Genomic DNA, 18,728 nt, shown 5'->3' with positions numbered 1-18,728 from the left:
GATCACAAAGCAAGTGTCATAAGGTTTGTATTGTGCCTTGGACAGAAGTGCCCAATGCCATATATGTGCAAAGAACATTAAAAAATGGTCACAAGTGTGTTTTGCCTTTAAAACACTATTTTATTTGTTATGAAAAGATAGTTCCCAGGCTTCATGTGTGTTAGAAAAATTGACAAGTTATGCAATTTGTTATGCTCTGATCCTGTCTTACTTCATCTGCCAAGCATGATCAAAGTGGGTAACACAAGAATTCCTCTGCACACTTTGCATGGTATAGATGACTTGGCTTAATTTCTATCCCTGGTGTCACTTAAAACCATTTATATCCAAGGATGATACCTTTTGAATAAAATGTAAAACTGATCTACTTCCCTATAAGTTTCTGAGATCTTAAATATTTTCCCTAAAACATTTCAGTGACTATCCCTTCACATATTATTTGAAGTGTACTCTGTCATGTCCACAAATAGAAATTGTGCACCAAAGGACTAGAAAGAAATTGTTTACTCTGTCATGATTCTCTATGTATTGTTCTCTAAAATTCAGGAAATCTCATTTGTTAAATCTTAATGAATGTGCTCTTCAGGAAGCCTCAGATGTGTTGAAGGCAGGGGGGATTTTTATACCTGAACTGTTTTCCCCTTGATGATTAGCTTCACACAGGAGATGACTTCCTACATTAGGCTATTATCCATCTCTTGTCAAGAGAAAACAAGTCAAACTGGCAGATTTGGGCAGAGCTGCCATGTAATATTTTATGCACATTAACTAAAAGCTGTACTGTGGATTTGGCTCTCAACAGCTCACAGAGCATCCAGAGGCTGAGTACCGATAATATTTCTTCTACTGTGATCTCAGGAGTGGAGCCCTTTCCTTCAGAGCTTGCTGAGATTATGTTTTGAATTGAAATGCAGCAGTTCAGTCCAGGGACTGAGTGCATTTGACTTCTGTGTATGGTTGACTGTAGTGAATACTGTAGGTGATATTTCCATGCTTGGTGTCACTTTCCTCTCCACATTCCTGCATGTGAGCATAAGAAGTACTGAGAAGTAAACTGTTCGGCTTTCTTGTTGCTTTTTGCTTTGGAGTGTGGCATTAGTGTATCTTTGTAATCTCCCTCTGTTTGTGACATCTATAATTTTATTGTACACTGTTTCGCATCTCTGCATGCTGTTGTGCAACCACCTGAGGACCTAACATCATCTTCCTAATAAACCATTGGTGAGGATTTAGTTTAAAAACTCATTGAGTATCTATTGTAACCTGTATCAGTTGGCTTACCCTTATGCATGTGCTTGTTGCCTGCTTGAGAAAACCCAAGTTTTAAATGTAGAACTTCTTTTAACAGTATTTGACTCTTTCCAAGCAGGTTTTGATTATGCAGATGTTCACTAATTCTAGCTGTTATTGTATTGTACTTTTGCTTGTAGAGACATCAAGATTACAGGCCTGTGTGTAGCTCCCCCAAAATATGCACTAATGGTTGGTTTGTGTCTTCACACACCAAAATAATCATAAGGAAAGGTCACGTACAATTAATAATTCACCTGTTTTATTCTCCTGTGCTCTCTAGAGTGAATCCAGTTTGGTCCTGGCAATTTGTTGATGTTCATTTAGTTATAGGGATGGCTACTTCTTCTGTGCTTAATTTGGCCTCAGAGAGATCATTTGCCAAGCTTCTCCATGCTCCCAAATATGTATGTCCTCACTTACCAGGATTTTGGAATAAGACTTAATGTTTCTTCTAAGATGTATACCAAGCAAAAAGATCCTTCAGTTCTTCATAGTGCCTTCTTGCCTGTAAGACCTCCATTTCTTGCCCTAGCATCACCTTGCCTCACTGAACTGGGTGCATTTTGTGCTCCCAATTGGTTGCAAGAAATTATGTGTGGTTTGAATCCATTTCAATTTAAGTTACTACTTAAACTGTTTTTGCCTACTTGTTTTTTTACCTCTAAACTACTGGAGTTTGTTGTCCCTGTGTTTTTCTCCAGCTTGTAAATTCAGCTTTTTGAATGTCCTCTTAATGTAAACTCTTTTAGCTTGCTGTTGGTCATACTGGCTTCTTTCACTATATCAAGCCCTTCCCAGTAGAAGGTATGCATTAACAAAATGTCTCCAGTATTATCTTCGTTAGTAATTTCTGTATTGTCTGTAAGGACATAATTTTTTTACCTACCAATTAAATTTCTAACTACCAATTCTTATTTTTAAAAACTTGCCATTTTTTTCATAGCTTCACTTTATGAATAATCCATCTAAATCCATCTAAAATAATCCATCTCATGATGGATTATTTTAGCAAGCATTTCCCCTATAGATGAGTTGAATCTGAGTGTGAGTTTAAGAGGTTTTAGGGCAACACTCTCAGGCACCTGGTGTGACTCTTGGGGTGTCCTGTCCAGGGCCAGGAGTTGGGTTAATGATCCTTCATGGGTCCCTTCCAACTCAGGCTATTCTATGATTCTACAAAAGATTTTGATAGCAAGTGGTAAAAGAAGAGAATGCAACAGTAAAAAAACCCGTCAGTTTTGGTTCTCTGGTGATTTAGTGTGCAGCTTCTTCAGATTGCCAAAAACGGCTGTGCAGGACACAATGATACTGTGAAGAGTTTCTGTGTAGTGTTCTGCCATATCTTTCAAGTCAGCATAGATCTCCTTTCAGTGTTAAATAACTTCAGCCGTATTCCTTTAGGAGAAGAGAGTGGATCTTTACTGTAATTTTTTCCTTATGTAGCTCTGCAAGCCACTATTCCCTCAGCTGTCAGTATCTATCACCAAAGAAACAGCATATACTCCTCTGCTTCTCTGATAATCCATCTCAAAGTTCCTCTCCCTGTGCTGCCAGAGATGTATTCTGTGCTTCTGAATCTGGAAAAACTACAAATGGTACTTCATGGTGAAAGGCCCAGAATTTCTTTTTCATACTGCATTTCCATCCCCAGCCACACTTTCATCATGTGCATGTAGAAATGGAAGAGATTCTTGTAAAGATCAGTCTTCTGAGAATACTATGGTTTTGTGAGAAGTGTTACTCAATTTTTCTGACACATCCTCTGTTTTGCCAAATGGTGTCTGAAATACATGCATATACAGAGGATTTTCAGGGAAGAGAGGAGGTGTTACATTCTAGTTCTTGTTTAGGAAGAGGTCAAAGATTACTAGTGCCCTATTTATGGGATCTGCTGTTTGTGAAATCCTTCAGAGATCAATGGTGTTTCTACTTAAAGATTCAAGTGTCTCCCAGTCCTCTACCTTTTTCCCCTCAGTCTGTGTTTCTGGGTTTGTTTCTGAAAGTAATGACAACCCCCTGCAGTGCTACATGCTGAGGACAGAGTGGCTGGACAGTGGCCAGGCAGAAAGGGGCCTGGGGGTGCTGGTTGAGAGCAGCTGAACATGGGCCAGCAGAGTACCCAGGTGGCCAAGGCCAGTGCCATCATGGCCTGTATCAGCAATAGTGTGGCCAGCAGGACCAGGGTGGCCATTCTTGCCCTGCACTCGTCACTGGTGAGGCCACACCTTGAGTGCTGGGTCCACCTCTGGGCCCCTCAGTTTAGGAAGAATTTTGAGGTGCTAGAGCAAGCCCAGAGAAGGGCAGCAAGGCTGGTGAAGGGTTTGGAGCACAAGTCCCATGAGGAGCAGCTGAGGGAGCTGGAGTTGTTTAGCCTGGAGAAAAGGAGGCTCAGAAGAGACCTTATCACTCTCTACAGCTGCCTGAAAGGAGGCTGTAGCCAGGTGTGGGTCAGTATCTTCTCCCAAGCAACCAGCAACAGGACAAGAGGACAAAGCCTTAAGCTGCACCAAGGGAGATTTAGATTGAACATTAGGAAGAATTATTCACAGGAGTGATTGGTCATTGGAATGGACTGCCCAGGGAGCTGGTGGAGTCACCATCCCTGGAGCTGTTTAAGAAGAAACTGCATGTGGCACTTACTGCCGTAGTCTCGTTGACAAGGTAGTGTTCAGACACAGGTTGGATTCAATCTCAAAGGTCTTTTCCAACTGAGTTGATTCCATGATTTCCTGTTCTACCTTATTTTAACCTTGAGATGGAGACACTCCAGTTATTTCTTTGTCTACCCCTGTGCAAGATCATGCTTGTCATCCTGTTGGTCCTTCCCTATGATGGGCACGTAGGTGATTGAAAAGCTTTTCTCTCATAAATCTCCTGCCCCCTTATTTGTCAACGCTTAGCCCAAGTTGCAGTACAACAGCGTCGCTGTATTAATGTGTGGAACTGATGCCAACCCTTGTCATGCGGTCTTAAAGGTTCACACATACAATCAGAGAATGGTCTTGTCTCAGATCTACTAGAGAAGCATTCAGTAGTCAGTAGTTTGGACAGTATAGCCCCCTGAGAAGGAACAGACTTGAATATTCACTGGATATGAGGAGCTGGTCTGTCACCCAAGCAGACTTATTCCAAGTGAGGCCTTACTCTGTCAGTGTGTTTGCAGTATTTTTAGTCTTCTCTTTCTGTGTTTTTTTAAGTCTTTTCCTGGAGTTTATGAACATTCTTGCCCATTGATGCTCTGCCCTAGCACTGCTGTGTCTGTGCAATCAAGCTGGTTTTGTCTTTGCTGGTCTAGAGCTCAAAACAGTTAGTTCCTCACCACTACCACCCCCCACTTGCCAAGAGATCATCTGACATACCAGATCTCTAAATTAATATACTGTTTGCCTTGCAGATTCTGAATTGGTGAGCTGTTCAGTTCATTTTCCCTGTCATTATCTGTTAGAAAGCAGCATGTGAAATCTGTGACATGATGTTTTTTTAAAATTTTACTATACTAAGCCTGTCCAGTTCAATAGTCTAATTAAGTGTTACTGTCTGTATTCTGAAGATGAACTAGATAAATTACCAGTGGAGTGAGAAATGTCTTCCTTAAGCATTTTATAATTCTTGTCTTTTGGAATTTTGTTTGTAGGGGTGTTAGTTTGTTTCTTGTTTATTATGTTTTTTACATAAGAAAAGTGGTTTAAGCTCTTCACCTCTACGCTTATCTCCGGAGTTGCAGCTAGCTCATCTGCAGTCAGCAGTCTGACATGACTTGTTTTCCTAAAGCAGCATCTCTAAGTTTGTCCCTAAAGCATAATTGTCAACCACAAATTTAAATAACTCAGTACTGCTATAAAGTGACCAAGGAAGCTGCATGATTAGGGTGACAAGTCATGTGGCTGGTGAACAGAAGCATGGACCCTTTCCTGCTCATTAAAAGCTTATTTATTCAGTCAGGGATAGGGAACTTAATTTTCTTTTGTACCAAATGTGTAAGAGCATTATAGCATCAATATAAAATAATTATTTTAAGTTACTTGAAATATGTTTATAGAAGGAAATATTTTGTATGTAAGTCCAGCCTTGACACAATACAAACAAATGTTAATGAGCTATTTCCCAAGAAAGCTTCCAAATTCATTTAAAATGAAGGTGTAAGATGGGTGCACTGTTTAAAATTAGAATGCAAGTTGGTGAGCAGCAAAGGAAAAGCCTCATCATTTCCACAGTGGAAAAGTTTAGGAATGTGTCTGTAAGATTGTAGTGTTGTTGCAACTTGTTTTCTTACCCCATTTATCAGAATGATAAAGTGGTGACAGGAGGTACTCTGCTTGCATCCGGAATGTCTTCCTGATGTATCCTCATGATTGATGTGGTTCATTTTAGAGATGTCTGCAAGAGAGCAGCATCAAGCACAAACTACTGTGATTGGAAAGAAAGATTTTGTCATAAATTCTAACACAGTAAAGAGAAAGTTGTTTGCTTTGCCAGGAGTCAGGACATCTTTCAAAACAGTTTTATGCAAACCTATGAAATTAAGGTGCCTTCTGTGATTAGAAACTCCTGTGCTCTTCCCTTAATTCAAAAGAGGTAAAACACTTCTCTTAAGCAAGTTTGTATGACAAACTATAAGATTTTAAGATATTTTTGTTGCTGTTTTTTAAGGGCATTATGATCTGAATACAATAAATGTGTTTTTAAAACTACATTTGTTAAATGGGAGTTTGCTGCATACCTGCAATTTCCAAATGTACTAAACCTGAAGATAATTACAGACATGATATAAGGAGTCACAAATATCTCCCCCCCCCTTTTTTTTTTTTTTTTTGTATGTCCTCTGTCAGCAGGGTGTTGTAGAAGAGTTAACAATAAGCATGCAAATATCCTTAGGTATTTTTTTGCCAAGCTTTACTTGTTTCCCCATCTGTGTAAAAGCCACCCTTATTGGTGCATATCCCTGTGGGGACCTTCTGAGCATGAGAGTAGCCATATGTCAAGGCCAGAGCTGGCCATCAAAATCAGGGTGTTGCCTGTTTATTATGAGAATGCCTGTAGACAATTATATGAATTTATGATCATTCTAAATCACTGTATGTTGATGTAAATAAGATGTGTGATGAGACCTTATTTGTGTAATAAGATTGTTGATTTTAATAGCCTTTGGGATGGCAAGTTAAGAATGAGAGAAACACATAGATTAAGGTTTTTATCAGATAGCATTAAATCAAGATTTTGGCAGTAGGAAACAAGAACAGGAGATACCAGCTTTAAAAACAGTTCCTGCAGCTGTTATTAATCATACAGATAATGCATAATATAAGATGGTTACATAAGATCCCTTGGTTTAAAGTTGCCCTTAGCAGATAATGCCTAATATAAGATCCCTTGGTTTAAAGTTGCCCTTAAAATGTGTAATTTGAAACGGAAATGAACCTTTCTTCTGAGGCAGTGGCAGCATTACCATCTGAGCACTGCTGAAGGCTCTTTAGCAAGATAAGGGAAACGGATGGTGCTTGGAGCTGGAACTCCCACGTTGCCTGTGGACAGCTTGTTGAAACAAATTTTCAGATTTTAGTAGAAGCTGCTCAGAGCCTGCAGCGCTGGAGATCCCTCAGGGCCCCTTTTGTTTGATGCAGGTGAACAGGGGATGGCAGGTCCAAGGTGGCTGACCTTGAACAGGGGTCATCAAATCAGCTCTTGGTAACAAAGCAGTGCAAAAATACCTAAGGCTCACTGAGAGCAGTATGAAATCTAAAAAATGCATTTCTTGTATTCCCAGGCAACACATTATCAAAAAGACTGCAGGCAAACCCACCTACCTTACTATAAATAGTAGGTATATAGGTTGACAGCGATTGCCATCTTGTGTACAGTGATGTTCCTTAAAGTGCTCTCAGTACCTGCTTTGCCTCAGTTACAGCTGCCATAAAATTTTTCACATAATATGAGCATCTTGCATGATGGTCTACTTTACTTAATAAAAGTGGAGTTATACTCTTTTTAATTATACTAGCAAGTAAGCCAGTGTGATTGGCCTGGTAACTGTGAATGTGAGTCTTGGAAGGTAAGTGCCCTCTAAAGATTTTTGTTAGTAAGTCTTGCCAAATTTTGCAAGATATGGGAGGAGGGGTTAATTGATAGCTGTATTAAATCTGCTTTCTTAATATTAGGTCATTAATTTGATATACCTTTCAGGTGCAGTGGACATTGCTATCAATGATATTTAGTTTTTACTTCCCTGATGCTCTATAAATAGCATGTTAATTTTAAGAATCACTATCTAGTGACATAGTTAGCTTTTTTTTTGAGGGCTCATAATGAGCAGTTCATGTAGCACAATATTATCTTTTAGTTACCTAGATTCTATAATTGGCATACAAAGTTGTAACTCCAGATCAGTATTTTTACCTATTAAATCTATAGTATAGATGAATGCTCTTTCTTATGAGAAAGGAAAAGAAGTTTTTAAGAATCATGGAGACAGCATCTTCCTGCTTTCTCCTTCCTGAAGCATATGTAAGCACTGCATTTATAGGAGCCATTTAGCCAAACTAATGAGCAACTGGCTTGTGGATAAAGGGGGAGCAGCACTCCAGGTTGTCTGCTCCTGTACCTGTGTGTGTGTTCACTTGTCCTTGGCCATCAGTTAAGTTGTCTCTCTGGCCCTCTGACTCCGTGCCTCTCCAGCACTGGGTGTTTGCAGTTGCAGAGTTGAAGTGTGCTGCCTGGTGGAGATCTCAGCCCCATCTCCAGGAGGGGCACAGGGAGCATCACTTGATGCCCCTTGGAGAGGTGGCTGCAGCACAGCACACAGCTTGGCTGGAGCTGCTGTGGGCCACAAGGCAGGCACACCAAATGTCAGGTGCCTGGCTGCATAAATAATTCCTGTGTGCTGGACAAGACCGGATACTCTGTATTTCAGGCATGGGCTGGGGTGTCTTGCTCAAGAGAAGGAAGTAGTTCACCTTACTGAAAGACACGGATATAAATTGTCTAAAGATTTGGGTTAATGCTGATTTGCTTCATTTATGCCATTTGTTGTGCAGCTATAAACTTGAAAAGTTTTGTGTTTCTTCTCTAATGAAGTTATTTGGCAAATGCAGATCTATTAACCCTAGAAATACAAAGTGTACAGTCCCAGCCTGAGTCATTTAATTTTAAGGAGTGAGCAAGACTCTGGGCTTATGTGTCTTTATTGAGAACATCTCTGTTAATAATGTTTCCTATTAGTAAAGCATAATTTTGGAAGTCTGCCATCATTGTTTTAGAAGTGGCACGCAGACAAGAAAGGATGTAGTTTAATTGTAGTGAGGTTAAAGGATCCTGCGGTGTTCCAGACATTTAATGCTTGGCTCCAACTTTTCTGGAGTCTAAACCTTTGAATGGACATTTCAAATTAATTTTAGGTTTTCTGAGTTACTAATTCAATTGATAAAACTGGATTTAGTAACCAAACCAAGGCAACTGTCAGAATAAATAGTGCTGAAGTATTCTGCTAGTGTCAATAGCAGCATCATTCTTATCCACGTTTTCATTAGTGTTTATGATATGCAGAAGACAATTATTTTATAATAGGGGCAGATATAAAAAGAATACATTGTCTTTTAGATCAGTCTGAATTGTTAATTGATCAGTTGAGTAATTGTTAATTTTGGAAACATTCTGGGGATCTTCATGTTACGAATGTTGGAGGTCCTTACCTTCAGATAAGGTAAGATAGATAATTCTGCAGACAGGTCTTAAGGAAACTTGTATAACTACTTTTCTACATTTACTGAGTTTCCCAGGTGCATTTCTAACAGATACTCTGTGCTGTCATTTCTGATAGTACAACCTGTGTCCTCAATGTGATACACAGGACACCTGATAGTTGTCAAAGTGGTTACTCTTTCTGAAGCCAAGTAGCAAAGTGTTGAGACTTTACTAACATATGATACAGACTGCTCCCAAGTTGTGCACATGAGATAAGTGTTTCTGGAAATCCATACTGTTTATGGATATATACTACTTGCTTCTGTTTATCACAGATGAGACCATTTGTCTTGATTTTTTTGGTTTTTAACCTCTTGATAATGGTGAAATGTGACATCTCCCCTTGTAATACTGTATAATGATGTTTTAATGCTGACAGTAAATCTATACTTGACATAATACAGTGAGATATGTACATTTTCCCATGTTTCAAGCTGCTTTATGTGTGGGGTTTTACTGTGAGAAAATTGTATCATTTGGTTGCATGCCACAAAATAAATTGCAACAAAGATCCCTTCTCAGCCTTGGGAAGGAGGAAACAACATCATCCATTTTTCTAGGAAAGCAGTCCCCTCAGGCTGAGACAGCACACAAAATTTGTTTTATAATAAAAAAGCTTTTAAAAATAAACTTCAAGGGGGATTACTGTTGTCAACTTGGCTCAAAAGCTTTCAGTGAAAATTCATATGAGCTAGCCATGGAGAAAGGTGTTATTACTCTTTTATTATGCAGCAAGGTGCATTACTGGTGAAGACCTGTATTTTGCAGGAAACTGCAATCTGCATACAATTTTCTTTGTCTTATCACAGTACAGAACACATATGGATACTTTTTTTGGTGCAGAGATGATGATGATGATGATGATAATGATTTTAGAAATTAGCTTCAAGTTAAGAGGCTGTTATTGCCTTAGGGGTGCCTGTATTCTTACCCACCTTAAGGCACACTTTTTTGGTTTAACAAGAGGAGGGGCCTGCATGTGCTGTGTATTTGTTAATTCAGCTAATCACGGAAGAGTACTTTAACTTATCTTGGTGCAATGTATAAGAGTAACTGAGAGCATTTCAATGGCAGGAAGTACAGGACTTCAGATTGATGTGGCTTCCATTTTTCATCTTCTTTTGTTTTGCAGTCCACTCCTTTACACTTAGCAGCTGGCTACAACAGGGTTCGGATAGTCCAGCTTCTGCTTCAGCATGGTGCAGATGTACACGCAAAGGACAAAGGGTATGTGCAATTAATTGATTTCTTACTCATTTGCAGCAGTGGTTCTGTATTAGGCAAGATACAGGATTATTTCTTTGGTTCATGTTGCAGCACAATCTCAAATAGTTGTCTAAGAATGTGGTATTTGCTTCCAAAATCTGAGTGTGCTTCAGATTAGTTGTGATTGCACTTGTTTTAAGGCTTCTTTTACACCTTCAAATCTTTTTCCAAACTTCGAGCTTTACTTCCATTCACAGACTACTCTTTAAAATTATGGACTAACAGCATTATTTTTGGAAAGGTGATGGGGAGAAGATACAAGGGCTTAGTGAAAGATGTGCATTGAAAAACTCACCTATGGCCTCATTATCTTGTTTCACATATATGGCTGTAATTCCAAGTAGCATCAGTAATGCTCATGTGCTCACAACTAGTGGTCCTTGTAGATGTATCTTTGTTGAAGCTGACAGCAAAAATCAAGATATAGTAGAGGCTAAACTATTCTATTTTTGCATTAAGAGTGGTAGTTATGTAAGATATCAGCTAAGTGCACAGCAGTCAGAATTCTGAAATGATGCTTGCTCTGTGTTGTCCTCAGCCATACATTTCTGATTTCTAAGATGATTATTTTCATGATGGTTGGATTGGAAGGCTTAGTCCTAACATGGTAGAAATTGGGCCCCTAGTTAAAGGCATGCATTTTGTATTCAGAATCCATAGAAGTAAGATATGTGTGTGTGCTGTCTCCAGCAGCAAACCTGAGGCACTTCCTGTATTTTCATTTTCTGCTAGTGTTGGAAGTGATTTTAAATCTTCTTAGCTTCTTTCCTTTTTTCCCTTTCTCTCCAAAACAGTCCAAAATGTATTTAAACTTGTAAAGTTTGATTAATTGTAGCTCTTTCATCTGTCCATTTACTCCAGTGGGTTTTTTTAAACAGTATTGTTGTTAAATGCATAATGATGTATTATGCAAGTCAAAAAAATCAAAAATACAACCAAAAAACCCCCCAAAAACTACAGAAAACCAAAACACACAACGACCCCCCCAAAAAAAAACCCAAACCCAGAAAACACAACAAAACACCTTCCCCCCGCCCCTCAAAAATAACCCACAAAAGTCCTACAGTAAAGCTCCATATAGTACCTGTTTAGGTAGATCAAGCATTATTTAAGCAGGTTGAAGGTCTTTTGTACCTTTCCAAAATTTCAGCATCAGTTGGTAGAAAATTTCAGTGTAGATGCTGTAATGATTTTGAACAATTTACTTGGAATGTATGAGAGGTAGTTAAGTTGAACTTGAACTTGGGGCTGGAGCAGGAGGGGAAGGAAAGCAAACAAAGAAAGGAAAACCTTTCAATACTTACTCTGTACTGAACTTTAAAAGAACCTAAACATATTTAGAAACATCTAACATCCTAGTAAGCTCCCACTTTTTTTTTTTTTAGTGGCACCACACATTTAGAATCAGTATGGTGTTTTACCTTGCTGTTACTTATTTATACATAATATATAAGTAAATAGGCTATAAATAACTGTCACTTTTCATTTAAGGAGCTAAATTAGTCCACATTGATTTTATAGAACTCTTAGGTTCTCTCCAATTGAGTCAATTCAGAGAAAGTGCTTAGGAATTGTTCTGTATTTTCAAAATGGTCACCCTTCTAGTTACTCCCAAAGAGAAGCACAGCAAGGAAGCCCTCAGTCCTCTGAGAGGACCATCGTTTTGGAAGGGGGCAGGTTTTTTGAGTGCTCTGTGGAATGGATAGTCTTTCTCTGTCTCACACGTGCACCAATAAGTTGTAATTTAAAAAAAGTAATGATGGAAAAAACAGTCTGAAAAATTTTCCCCAAACAAATTTTCCTCTCCTGTGACAAATATGTTGCTGCTTCTGAGAGCATCCACCTTAAAATTAAATTTATTTAATTGCTGTCTACTACTTGCTGTCCTAATTATTTCTGAGTTGGTTTTGCAGTCCTGGGAATTACCCCCTGTATTTTTCATAGGTATTATGGGGTTAATTATGGTTTTCATGTATTATGTGTACTGATCTGTTGAGCCATAACTAGCCTGTCATGCTTGGCTTGAATTAAACTAATTTTGTCCTCTGCAGTAATTGCCCATCTCACATCTCCTTTTCAATGCATTACTTTTATTACATCTTGTGCTTGTGACTAAATCCCTGTTATTTACTTTGCTAGTGTCATATTTAAGTATGGCCTGCAGTAATACAACACTACAAAAATTACAGGGACTCTCTTAGAAGTATCTTGAACAGTTAAATAGGTTGTACTGTAAAAAATGGAGGAAAATCAGGTCATTCCACAGTCTAGAGCAGCAATTTGAGTCTGCTTTCTATGGATATTTGTACATCTTCATAAAATACCCAGGAGTTACGTTAGTGTTATCTGGGGAGTTTTGCCTTTCACATAGCATTTTAAACAGGGGTTCCTATTTAGGCAGAAGCAGAACGCTGTTGGGGAAATCGAACATGGAATGGGACTTCTCCCCCTCCTTAACAGCATCAAGAAAGATCACATCAAAGCCAGTTAGTGCTAGTCTTAATGGTAGATTAAACATCTGTGGCCTTTTGAGACAAAAAAAACCCAAACCACAGAACAAAAAAAACCGAGCAGAAAACCCCAAGTTTTAATGCCACTCTTAAATAACATGTTGTTTCGGAAAGTCAGATTTTCTCATTAGTTTGTAAATCCTAATTTTTAAATGCTTAACTACTTAAATATTTTAACTTTAATTTGATCTTTTCATCTCAGTAGGGAGAAAATTGTTCCTCCCTTAAAAATGCCACTTTAAAAAAATTTGTCATTTGCCTTCTTCCATGCAGTGGTCTTGTGCCTCTTCATAATGCATGTTCCTATGGACACTATGAGGTTACAGAGCTGCTGCTTAAGGTAAGCAGAAGGATGGGAAGTAATTACTGTTGATTTAGGTGTGTTAGATGAGATATGAATTGGGGCTGAAAAGTAAGCTTATTTTTTCCTGACAGTAACAGGTTTCAAACATCATATTGTCATTTCAGAAGCCTGCAACTGTAGGTCTTTGTTGAAACAGTATATGGTTTTTTTTCTCTATCTAATTTCTTTGGACTGATGGCAGAGTTGGATCTTCCTGTTCAAAAATTAGCTCACATAAAAATTCCAATTATTTTTTGCAGATTCATTGGTATTTTTGCGTATGCTGGTATTTTTAATTAAATTTTGTGTGTGTGTGTTTATACGTGACTGATTTGAACACATTTTTATAATAAAATGAAAAGTTGTAAGCATTTTAGTTGTTGAAGATGATTTCTTCCTAATCCAAGGCTTTTTTTTGCTGTGCTAGCATGGTGCCTGTGTGAATGCTATGGACCTGTGGCAGTTCACCCCGCTGCACGAGGCTGCTTCCAAGAACCGTGTGGAGGTCTGCTCCCTCCTGCTGAGCCACGGCGCCGATCCCACCTTGGTCAACTGCCACGGCAAGAGTGCGGTTGACATGGCTCCAACGCCTGAGCTCAGGGAGAGACTGACCTGTAAGTGCTTCCAGACTGGAAACACGTGCTGGTGGGGGTGAAAGGGTTGCTTTCCTTCCAGGCCACCTTCGCCAAGCTTCAGAAGTGGATGCAAAGCAGCAGAGCAGCTGCAGCTGTGTGCATCTGTACCTCTGATACATCGTTTCTCGTATTGCCTGGTTTTCTGAAGTTTAGAATTATTAATGCACTGCTGAATCAGTGTCTTAGGGATTTGTTTTATGCTTAAAGTCCAGTTCAGTCACACAGGAGCCTCTATATTGAGGCTCAGTATTGCATTTAGAAACTTACAGAAGGTAAGTACCTTTGGTATGCAGCCTTGGAGATGGAAATTCCATCACCTTCTTTTGTAGCAATCCTTATGCTGTTTACAAACCAATATTTTATCTCTAATTTTAATATGTGTGCCTTTGCTTTCCCTCTTTGGGAGATTTGTTTCCTGACTCTTATAAAATGTAAAAGATAATTAAATGAGACATATATGGAAAGAGAGCATTATGAAGGTACAGAAAACTTCTTGAGAATTAGAATCTCAATTATAATTAAGTTTTTGGTTTTGTCTCTCACCTTTCCAGTATAGCAGAAGGCCCCAGACACTAATAATGTGATCCTGCACTACTCACAATCACAGCTAGTCAGGTTTTTATCTACTCACTATTCTTTGCAGGGGAAGATGATGAGATCATGCACAGCAGAAAACTTTGGTCTAGAAGAGGAGGGCATTAGTATCTTTTAGGTACTTCTCTACTCTGAGTCCTGGGCTATAGTTTCTGACTCTGAGGGAGGTTAATTTAGTATTTATTTAAATTAACAAGCAAAAAAAAAATCATTTTAAACTTTGGTTTATTTCTGTACTTAGAGTTCCTTAAGAGTAATGAGGGAAGATTCATGTCCATTAATATCCACTAAAATGTGTAAACAAATGTGAGCATTATGTCAAATTTGACAGTATCTTGATGGGATAGCTTGTATTTGCATCCCAAAATATCATGGTTTTATGTTCTCAACTTGTTTCACCTTATATTTTGTAATAAAGTTACATTTGTTATTTCAAGATTTATTTGCACTTGTGCTTTGAGTAGTGCTTTGCTTACAAAGAAATTTAAACCAGACATTAAAACAAAGGTGAGAGAAGAAAGCCCCTCATTAACAAACTTAGGATTTCAAGCTTGCTTATGAAACAAAAATATTTCTACTTTTACTGAAATTGACGTATTTTTTTCTAGTTCCCAGGGTCAGATGTCATTTTTGTTAACCTGCCTTTTGTCTGAACATTTTAAGAGAAACACTTATTTTCAAATTTAAAGTTATTTAAAACTCAAATGAACTAGTTGCTGAGCTAAACAAGATTTGGAAATAGCAAAATTAGTAAGCTGTACCTGCAAAGATATACCTGCTGTCAAAACTTGTTTCATCTTTGGAGCAGACTAGCTTCAAATGCTTAGCTAGTTAGCTTTCTTTAAGATCAATAGTTTAGTATTTTATATTTCAATTTTATATCTGTATCATTATTGTTGGGTTTTTGTTATCGTTATTTATAATTTTATAAAAATTATATATATATATAGTTAATATACTTATAGTGAATTATTTGTCATACAAATACAATAAAGTTTTTGTAAAACAACTGTAATGCTTTATTTTCTTAAGAATAGCTCATAGCATTGTGCTTATTTGAACACACACACACAGATGTGTGTAACATAGAGGTCACATATGCATTTAATGTCAAGTGGGTGGAGGATAAAAGGGGGAAAAGCTATAAGGATTTAACTCAAGGAATAGCTTCCCCTGTCCTTTAGCATATCCCTTTGGTTTCAGCAAAGCTTCTTTCATGTTCTGTGTCCCAGGTCAGCTGGCACCCAAAGACATGCAGAAGCACTCCTCTTTCCTCTTAACTCAGTATAGCTGTCTTTCTGCACTAACATTTATAAATGTGACATTTTGCTGAATATTAAATGTGTCTTTTTCCTCTAACAGATGAATTCAAAGGACACTCTCTACTGCAAGCAGCCAGGGAGGCAGACCTAGCCAAAGTGAAAAAGACACTTGCTTTGGAGATCATTAATTTTAAGCAGCCACAGTCGCATGAGACTGCACTGGTGAGATTATACAGTCAATCCATTTGTTTAATGATAAATGTGCTGGGAGCCTGGAGTCAAGGAGTTTCATTTCTACACTATGAAAATACATTCATCATCTGAGATAGAGAATTTGGCATTGAACACTTTCTATGCTTAAATAAAATCACCACTATAGAAAAACCATCATATAATTTATTTTATCACTTTTTTCCTTCCTTCTGGTAGATTACAGAAGCTCTCCAGCCACTCTTCACTTTTTCATTTTCTGCTTCTTTTGCATTTTTTCCTATAAACCTCTTTTTTTGTTGGACTGTTCCTGTGGTTTTTTATGTGGTTAAATTTTATTTTTGTAGCCCAGTGGTTTCCTTCATGTTTTATGTGAGCAAACTTGGATTACAAATTTTCTTCGCAGGATACATAAAATTGTGGTGAAAACAGATGTATATCACAGAGCCTTACAAGTTTGGAATAGTACTGACAATACCACATTAGCTGTAGAAACAGGGTTCTTTTGAGACTTTCCTGGCATTATTCTGCTCTTATTAAATTGTTTAAAGAAGCAGTGGAAGCAAAGAACACAGCCAGTATCCCAGATGTAGTGAAAGCTATGAAGCTGACACTGATGGTATTATTAAAACCACTATAGTTATGATACTTTATTCCAATGGAACATTTTCTTCCCAGTGGCAGGTCTCAGCTGCAGGCATGCAACTGCATATTTAGTGTTGAAAGCATTGTGATTGTGATCAGAACATTGTGTGTTGGGTACCAAGCATCCATATGCTCTGTTTCCTCTGTGGAGGACTCATCATCCTTGCCTGAAGTTAGAAGCAAGATAGAGAAGAGAGGTTCATAGGCTGAATATGAAGAGAGTATGAAATTTGGGATGATGTTATCCTTTTCTTTCTGAGAGTATCAGCTGCTGCTATGTGGCATCTCTTTAGCTGTGTAATGATCACTTCACAGTCCTCTGATGTTCTTTGCTCTTTTCTGCCTGCTGATTCTACAGAGACAGCTGGACCAAATGGAATATTTTAGGTCTATTGATGTATTTGGTTCACTGTTCACTAAGTGCTTGACTGTGATTTTTCAGTTTTTGGCTGCTATATGTGAGCTTTCCAAATTGTCACCAGTCCAAATTAAAGGACGTAGCTTCCAGGATCAGATGAGGTTGTGTGTAATCTAACTGAACTATTTCTGCCCTAAGCATGATAACATTTTCCATGGGCCACTGGCATCTCTTCTGAATTAGCCAAAAGGCCAAAGCAAGCACCTGACATAGGTTTTAGTGTTGCTTTGATGTTTGGCAATACTTCAGCATTTGTGTGTTTTAGGACTTGTTTATTATATAGGCAGGAAATAGAGACAGGATATTATCTGCAAAGCCTTAAAAATGGTGCCTCACTTCACAGCAAAAGTTGATCTTAATGTTTATTTACAAAGCTTGCCTTTGCAAAATTTGGATGTGCCCTGCTGATTAATAACAGTGTGGAAACTTGAAGGCTGAAACTGGACAAAAGATGGTTGTTGGTACTATTATTAGTACTACCTAGTATTATTAGTACTACCTATTAGCATTGGGTTTGGGGTCTGTCTAATTGTAAACACTATTGTTTTTCTGTTGGAAAATTAGAGACCTCTTCCAGGAGACTTTCTACCTTTCATGGTTACTGGTTTAAAATGTGGGTAAAGATATAAACAGAAAAAAATCCACGAGTTTCTCCTATTTCTCATAGTCTGCTATCTTGAGATGTCCAAACTTGAAATAAGCATTTCTGGACTTGATTTTAAAGCTGGGTATTTAATCTTATCTGGAACCATGCTGGTAATTCCAGACTTAAGGAATACATTGATAGGGCCACTGTTGAGAAGCCAACAGATGCCAGCCACATTTAGGGCAAAAGTTACACCTAGCAAAGGGCTGTGTGGTCCCACAAAGGCAGGCATTAGCATTGAGAAGCCCTGTGCTGAAGGCGGTATCTTTCTCATAGCATGGAAAGAAAGATACTCTAAGAGAAACGTATTGCCTGTTTGCTTATTACATAATTGCAGTTGGGTGCATGATGCAAATGGCCACTGACAAGGTCAGTGCACATTGGAACAAAGGAAGAACCAAAGTGATGTTCAGGTCCTGTCAACTTGACAACTGCAGCAGAATCCTTACAGACCCCTTTGGAGACCCTCTGTAAAAAGCTAGGCTGTTTCAAACTCTTTGTCTTTCCCTCCTTTGTTCATTATGTGTCATCTTTGTCCTGATAGCTGGTTAATGTAGTTGGGACCATACAGCTTTTTTCCTACATGACAAATAGCTTTAAAATTAAAATTGTGTTTCTGAGTAGAATAATTTAGCATTGATCACTAACCTGTATTTTGTTCAGTATAATGAATTCTGTTTGTAAATTTTGTAGTCTGTTTTTAGCAGAATAATTAAGGGATGAAGTAATGTATCTTTAAAGTTCTTTATTGCCTGTGTAGTTGAAATATGCTTTATATTTACGTTTTAGCAGAATAATTAAGTGATGAAGTAATGTGTCTTTCAAGTTCTTTATTGTCTATGTAGTTGAAATATGCTTTATATTTGCTTTTTTTGCAGCACTGTGCTGTTGCCGCTGTGCACCCGAAGAGGAAACAAGTTACAGAACTATTGCTCAGGAAAGGAGCAAATGTAAACGAGAAAAACAAAGAGTAGGTTTCTGAAATGTTTGAGTTTTCCAAAGACCTCTGTCATACTAGGAGTGTAAAAAACTAATACATCATTTTTTCCCCCCCTCTAGTTTCATGACACCTTTACATGTTGCAGCTGAAAAAGCCCATAATGATGTCATGGAAGTTCTGCATAAACATGGAGCAAAGGTAAATATACTTGCATGTATTTTATTTAAGA

At 38.1% G+C, this 18,728-nt stretch overlaps 1 protein-coding gene across 1 annotated transcript in view; it reads left to right on the top strand.

Moving 5' to 3' along the window:
- The window catches only part of TNKS (tankyrase), a 125,518-nt gene that overhangs the window by 74,521 nt on the left and 32,269 nt on the right, over positions 1 to 18,728 (top strand). Inside the window, exons 7-12 of the mRNA XM_039699835.1 lie at positions 10,163 to 10,257; positions 13,080 to 13,146; positions 13,577 to 13,763; positions 15,741 to 15,862; positions 18,438 to 18,529; positions 18,619 to 18,697. Coding sequence (XP_039555769.1) covers positions 10,163 to 10,257; positions 13,080 to 13,146; positions 13,577 to 13,763; positions 15,741 to 15,862; positions 18,438 to 18,529; positions 18,619 to 18,697 — 642 coding nt within the window. The remainder of the gene's footprint in view (positions 1 to 10,162; positions 10,258 to 13,079; positions 13,147 to 13,576; positions 13,764 to 15,740; positions 15,863 to 18,437; positions 18,530 to 18,618; positions 18,698 to 18,728) is intronic.

This window comes from Passer montanus, unplaced genomic scaffold (genome assembly GCF_014805655.1).
Source record: "Passer montanus isolate IOZ18808 unplaced genomic scaffold, ASM1480565v1 scaffold14, whole genome shotgun sequence".
Classification (NCBI taxonomy): Eukaryota; Metazoa; Chordata; class Aves; order Passeriformes; family Passeridae; genus Passer; species Passer montanus.
This window is presented reverse-complemented; position numbering and strand designations above follow the sequence as displayed.